At 45.9% G+C, this 7376-nt stretch overlaps 1 protein-coding gene across 1 annotated transcript in view; it reads right to left on the bottom strand.

The window, feature by feature from the left end:
• LOC130247429 (MAM domain-containing glycosylphosphatidylinositol anchor protein 2-like) overlaps window positions 1–7376 on the bottom strand; it is a 201241-nt gene that overhangs the window by 68728 nt on the left and 125137 nt on the right. The window contains 1 exon segment of the mRNA XM_056480650.1: window positions 6492–6761. Within this exon segment, the coding sequence (XP_056336625.1) occupies window positions 6492–6761 (270 nt within the window).

Raw genomic sequence — 7376 nt, 5'->3', positions numbered from 1 at the left:
TTCTGATAGCCATCGGGACTCATTTGGCATGCAGACTGTTTGTGGCTTTCAGATGGCAAACAAAAGAGTGCCGGCATCTTTTTATCTTCTCTAGCATGACGTTATCAGGACAAACCGAGGAGGAGGACGTGAAAAACATGAAGAATACAGAGACAAAAGCGGCTGGAACGCGCTGAGAATCACAGACGCATCTGTTTGAGGAGATTCCAGAATCATTGTCACCTTCAACACGGCTGACGGCTGATGTGTGTTTTAATCAACTGAACACCAACATGAGGTCAACTCTTATAGTGTGCTGTTTACATTTACTATTTATCTTCAGCATTTTTATAACGTGTGACTATTGCTGGTTTTCCCTGTCGGGAGCTACTATATGTCATTTTGATCATCAATTACAGTGGAAAAAAGTTTTTTGCTTCTATGTGGAGTATAGCATGTGAGTGTGTGTGTGTGTGTGTGTGTGTGTGTGTGTGTGTGTGTGTGTGTGTGTGTTACTTAAATTAATCTGTTGTGATGATTCTACAGTTGCGACGGTAACACAACAACTGAAGTAACTGATCTGTTGTGGCGATTCTATAGTTGCTACGGTAACACAACAACTATAGTAATTGACCTCTTGTGGCGATTCTATAGTTGCTACGGTAACACAACAACTGAAGTAATTGATCTGTTGTGGCGATTCTATAGTTGCTACGGTAACACAACAACTATAGTAATTGAGCTGTTGTGGCGATTCTATAGTCACTATGGCAACACAACAACTATAGTAATTGATCTGTTGTGGTGATTCTATAGTTGCTATGGTAACAACTATAATAATTGATTGATTGTGGCGATTCTATAGTTGCTACGGTAACACAGAAACTATAGTAATGGATCTGTTGTGATGATTCTATAGTTGCTATGGTAACACAACAACTATAGTAATTGATCTGTTGTGTTGACTTTACAGTTGCTATGGTAACACAACAACCACAGTAATTGATCTGTTTAGGTCATTTTACAGTTGCTATGGTAACACAACAGCTATAGTAATTGATCTGTTGTGGTGATTCTACAGTCGCAACACAACAACTAATATAAACAAATGACCCAATACTGTAGCTTTCTACAACTACAGGGTATTTTAGGCTATAATACACCACAGTTTACTGTAGTAAAATATAAAGCATTAGGTCTCCTTAAAAAATATCTCCTTAGGTCAAAGGACAAAGTAAGCTCCTGAGGTCATAGTTAGCTCTTGAGGACAAAGGTCACAGTCAGTTTCCAACATCAAAGATCAGAGTCAGCTCCTGAGGTCAGAGGTTACAGACATCTCCTAAGGTCAAAGTCATCTCTTAAGGTCAGGGATAAATTCTAGAGATTAGATTCAACTACTGAGGTCAGAGGTCACAGTCAGCTCCTAAGGTCAGAGACACAGTCACCTCCGGAGGTCAGAGTCAGCTCCTGAAGTCAGACTTTGCAGGCATCTCCTAAGGTCAGAGGTAAATTCCAGAGATTAGAGTCAAGTACGGAGGTCAGAGTTCACAGTCAGCTCCTAAGGTCAGAGACACAGTTAGCTCCGGAGGTCAGAGTCAGCTCCTGAGGTCAGAGTTTACAGTCATCGCCTAAAGTCAGAGGTGTGTTTTGGAGGTCACTGTCATCTCCTAAGGTCAGAGGTCACAGTCAGCTCCTAGGGTCAGAAGTTACTGTCATCTCCTGAGGTCAGAAGAAAGTTCTGGATGTCACAGTTATCTCGTAAGGTCAGAGGTCACAATCAACTCCTGAGGTTAGAGGTTGCAGTCATCTCTTGAGGTCAAAGGTAAGTTCTGGAGGTTAGAGTCAGCTCCTGAGGTCAGAGGGTACAGTCATCTCCCAATGTCAAAGGTAAGTTCTGGAGGTTAGAGTCAGCACCTGAGGTCAGAGCTTACAGTCATCTCCCAAGGTCAAAGGTAAGTTGTGAATTTAGAGTCAGCTCCTGAGGTCAGAGTTTACAGTCATCTCCTAAGTTCAAATGTAAAATCTGGAGGTTAGAGTCAGCTCCTGGGGTCAGATGTTACAGTCATCTCCTAAGGTCAAAGGTAAGTTCTGGAGGATAGAGTAAGCTCCTGAGGTCAGAGGTTACAGTCATCTCCCAATGTCAAAGGTAAGTTCTGGCGATTAGAGTCAGCTCCTGAGGTCAGAGGTTACAGTCATCTCCCAAGGTCAAATGTAAGTTCTGGAGGATAGAGTCAGCTACTGAGGTCAGAGGGTACAGTCATCTCCCAAGGTCAAATGTAAGTTCTGGAGGATAGAGTCAGCTACTTAGGTCAGAGGGTACAGTCATCTCCCAATGTCAAAGGTAAGTTCTGGAGGTTAGAGTCAGCACCTGAGGTCAGAGCTTACAGTCATCTCCCAAGGTCAAAGGTAAGTTGTGAATTTAGAGTCAGCTCCTGTGGTCAGAGTTTACAGTCATCTCCTAAGTTCAAATGTAAAATCTGGAGGTTAGAGTCAGCTCCTGGGGTCAGATGTTACAGTCATCTCCTAAGGTCAAAGGTAAGTTCTGGAGGATAGAGTCAGCTCCTGAGGTCAGAGGTTACAGTCATCTCCCAAGGTCAAATGTAAGTTCTGGAGGATAGAGTCAGCTACTGAGGTCAGAGGGTACAGTCATCTCCCAAGGTCAAAGGTAAGTTCTGGAGGATAGAGTCAGCTCCTGAGGTCAGAGGTTACAGTCATCTCCTAAGGTCAAATGTAAAATCTGGAGGTTAGAGTCAGCTCCTGGGGTCAGATGTTACAGTCATCTCCTAAGGTCAAAGGTAAGTTCTGGAGGATAGAGTCAGCTCCTGAGGTCAGAGGGTACAGTCATCTCCCAATGTCAAAGGTAAGTTCTGGAGATTAGAGTCAGCTCCTGAGGTCAGAGGTTACAGTCATCTCCCAAGGTCAAATGTAAGTTCTGGAGGATAGAGTCAGCTACTGAGGTCAGAGGGTACAGTCATCTCCCAAGGTCAAAGGTAAGTTCTGGAGGATAGAGTCAGCTCCTGAGGTCAGAGGTTACAGTCATCTCCCAAGGTCAAAGGTAAGTTCTGGAGATTAAAGTCAACTCCTGAGGTCAGAGGTTACAGTCATCTCCCAGGGTCAAAGGTAAGTTGTGGAGGTTAGAGTCAGCTCCTGTGGTCAGAGTTTACAGTCATCTCCTAAGGTCAAAGGTAAGTTCTGGAGGTTAGATTCAGCTTTTGAAGTCAGAGGTTACAGTCATCTCCCAAGGTCAGAGGTAAGTTCTGAAGGTCACAGTCATCTCCTAAGGTCAGAGGGCACAATCAACTCCTGAGGACAGAGGTTACAGACAACTCCTGAGGTCAGAGGTTACAATCATCTCCTAAGGTCAGAGGTAAGTTCTGGAGGTCAAAGTCAGGTCCTGAGGTCAGAGGTCAGAGTCAGCTCCTGAGGTCGGAGGTTACATTTATCTACTGAGGTCAGATGTCAGCTCTGGAGGTCAGACGGTGACCTTTTCAGCTCTGATGAGAGTGCCGCAGACTCTAAGAGGGCTTTTCTCTGCTAGACTGCAGGACAGACACATCACTCATCATTCAGTGACTCAAATCTCCGTCACCGCACACTACTGTAACACACAGAAGCGGAGGAGTCCTAATGACACCACACAAATAATTACGCAAGGCTGGCGGATAACTGCCTGAAGACAAAAATACACTGGGTTGGTCTTGGGGGAAAATATCATTAGGAAATATTCCAATTAAAGTCACGCTAAAGCTCTGACTGAATGACTGCGCCTCCAGTCAATTAATGGAGCGTCTGTCTACAGTGAGGGAGTCAGAGCCACTGCACTGATGAATACAGACCACTCTAAACCACAAACTCACATGTCTATCACTAACATTCACCACAAAATACAGACTCTTCAGGTGTGAGTGTGTGAAACGGGATGCAGCTGCAGTCTCCTGATGGGCCAGGAGTTTACTGAGCTCTGAAGCTGGAGCGAAACAGAGTGAAAGAACACGAGCGGCTTATAGAAGAAGAGGAACATCTGAGTGACACAGCAGATCTGCAGGAGAGACTGAACACTGCAGAATACACACACACACGCACATGCACGCACGCACGCACACACACATATATATATATATATATACACACACACACACAAACACTCACTTACACACAAAAGAACAGATACAAACAGACACACATGCCCGTGCGCACAGACCATCCTCAAGCGGTGATTTCAGCATGGTGTGTGTGTGTGTGTGTTTGTCCTTGTGGTGTGTGTCTGTCATGCTGATCAGTGTGTGTAACAGATGGATCTCTGCCTGCTCTCCCCAGACATGACTTTACTCAAGGAGACGCTGCTGAGGACGACACTGACACACGCTGAGTGTGTGTGTGTGTGTGTTTGAGCATGTGTGTGTCTGAGTGTGTGCATATGTGTGTGTGTGGGTGTGGATGTGTGTGTGCATGCATGCTTGTGTGTGTGTTTGAGCATATGTGTGCATGTGTGTGTGCATGTGTGTGAGTTTGATCATGTGTGTGTGAGCATGTGTGTGGGCATGTGAGTGCTTGTGTGTGTGTGTGTGTGTGTTTGATCATGTCTGTGGATGTGTGTGTGTGCGTTGGTGTGGATATGTATGTGCATAAGCATGCTTGTGTGTGTGTGTGTGTGTGTGTGTGTGGATATGTGTGTGTATGCATGCTTTTGTGTGTGTGTGTGGATGCGTGTGTGTATGCATGCTTTTGTGTGTGTGTGCTACATGTGTGTGTGTATGTCTGCGTCTGTGTGTGAGCATGTGTGTGTGTGAGCATGTGTGTGTGCATGTTTGTGTTTGATCATGTCTGTAAGGATATGTGTGTGTGTGTCAATGTGTGTACGTGTGTGTGTGTGTTTGTGTGCATGGGTGTGGATGTGTGTGTGTGTGCGCGCATGCATGCTTGTGTGTGCATATATGTATGTGTGTACATGTGTGTGTGTCTGTGTTTGAAGGTGTGTGTGTGTCTCAGCAGATGGATGCTCTTCTCTCTCTGCTCCTCCATCACGATCTTCCTCTGGATTAAAGGCTCTGCTGAAGTGGGTCAGTGTCAGACTGTGAGCTGTGTGTGTGTGTGTGCGTGTGTGCGTGTGTGTAGAGCTGCTCTCAAACTCACAAAGCAGAGCTGCAGAACTCATTCACACACTTTCACCTGCTGCAGATACAGACATTCCTCTTTCATTAACACACACACACACACACACACACACACACACACACAGACACACACACACAATCAGATATTTTAATCTATTTTTCTGCGTCTGAATGTCAGTGTGAGCACGAGTGTGAGTGCAGACTCGGATGAGCAGCAGACAATCGTCACGCTGTTATTTCCCAGTGGGTGTGTGTGTGTGATCTGTCACACTCTGTAGAGACACATGTCACATGACCAGCGGCTTCAGTAGAAGAGGAGATGGTCAGTCACAATCTCTCTCTCACACACACACACACACATATTTTTTTTTTCAACAATACAGACTTCTCATGGTTCATGTTACCCATATACACTCACCGGCCACTTTATTAGGTACACCTGTCCAACTGCTTGTTAACGCAAATGTCTAATCAGCCAATTGTTGATGCCAGAGGTCAGAGGAGAATGGCCAGACTGGTTCCAGCTGATAGAAAGGCAACAGTAACTCAAATAAGCACTCGTTACAACCGAGGTCTGCAGAAGAGCATCTCTGAACACACAACACGTCCAACCTTGAGGCGGATGGGCTACAGCAGCAGAAGACCACACCGGGTGCCGCTCCTGTCAGCTAAGAACAGGAAACTGAGGCTACAATTCACACAGGCTCACCAAAACTGGACAATAGAAGATTGGAGAAACGTTGCCTGGTCTGATGAGTCTCCATTTCTGCTGCCACATTCAGATGCTCGGCTCAGAATTTGGCCTCAACAACATGAAAGCATGGATCCATCCTGCCTTGTATCAGCGGTTCAGGCTGCTGGTGGTGGTGTAATGGTGTGGGGAGATTTTCTTTGGGTCCATTAGTACCAATTGAGCATGGTGTCAACACCACAGCCTACCTGAGTATTGTTCTGACCATGTCCATCCCTTTATGAGCACAGTGTCTCCATCTTCTGATGACTACTTCCAGCAGGATAACGCTCCATATCATGAAGCGTGAATCATCTTAGACTGGTGTCTTGAACATGACAATGAGTTCACTGTACTCAAATGGCCTCCACAGTCACCAGATCTCAATCCAATAGAGCACCTTTGGGATGTGGTGGAGATTGGCATCATGGATGTTCAGCCTACAAATCTGCAGCAACTGTGTGATGCTATCATGTCAATATGGAGCAAAATCTCTGAGGAATATTTCCAGTAGCTTGTTGAATCTCTGACATGAAGGATTAAGGCAGTTCTGAAGGCAAAAGGGGGTCCGACCCGATACTAGTAAGGCGTACCTAATAAAGTGGCCGGTGAGTGTATGTTTTGTTCTGTAAAAGAGAACAGTCAAATAAAAATGAAGGGAATCTGACCTCTGACGATGATGGTGGTGGTCTTCTTGGCCGGGTTGCCCACATTATTGGTGGCGATGCAGCTGTATGCGCCGGCGTCTGCAGATGTGACGGCGGGCAGTGTGAGCGTCCCGTCCTTTAACACACTCTTCTCTGGCAGAGAACCGGAACTGCTGGTCCAGCTGAGGAGCGGAGCCGGCTCTCCTCCAGTGGGGATGCAGACAAGAGACACCGTCTGGCCCGGGTTCACTACGATAGGGTCCTCCACCAGCAGCTTGATGGAGGCCGGAGCTGAGAGAGACCACACACACACGCACACACGCACGCACGCACGCACACGCGCACACACACACACACACACACACACACACACACACACACACACACACACACACACAGTTTGTCACCTGTGTGCAGGAGTCAGGGTGTTGCTATGATGCTACTATAGAGTCACAAGGGTTTTGCTATGTAGTTGCTATGATGTTGCTATACAGTCACTAGGGTGTTGATATGCAGCTACTAGGGTGTCACTATGCAGTTGCTATGATGTTGCTATACAGTCACTAGGGTGTTGATATGCAGCTACTAGGGTGTCACTATGCAGTTGCTATGATGTTGCTATACAGTCACTAGAGTGTTGCTATACAGTCACTAGTGTCGCTATGCAGCTACTAGAGTGCTGCTATGATGTTGCTATACAGTCACTAGGGTGTTGCTATGCAGCTACTAGGGTGTCACTTTGCAGTTGCTATGATGTTGCTATACAGTCACTAGAGTGTTGCTATACAGTCACTAGAGTGTTGCTATGCAGCTACTAGAGTGCTGCTATGATGTTTCTATACAGTCACTAGGGTGTTGCTATGTGTAAAGCTAAGCTAAGGTGTTTCTATGAAGTTGCTACATTGC

Source organism: Danio aesculapii, chromosome 20, assembly GCF_903798145.1.
Source record: "Danio aesculapii chromosome 20, fDanAes4.1, whole genome shotgun sequence".
NCBI lineage: Eukaryota > Metazoa > Chordata > Actinopteri > Cypriniformes > Danionidae > Danio > Danio aesculapii.
This window is presented reverse-complemented; position numbering and strand designations above follow the sequence as displayed.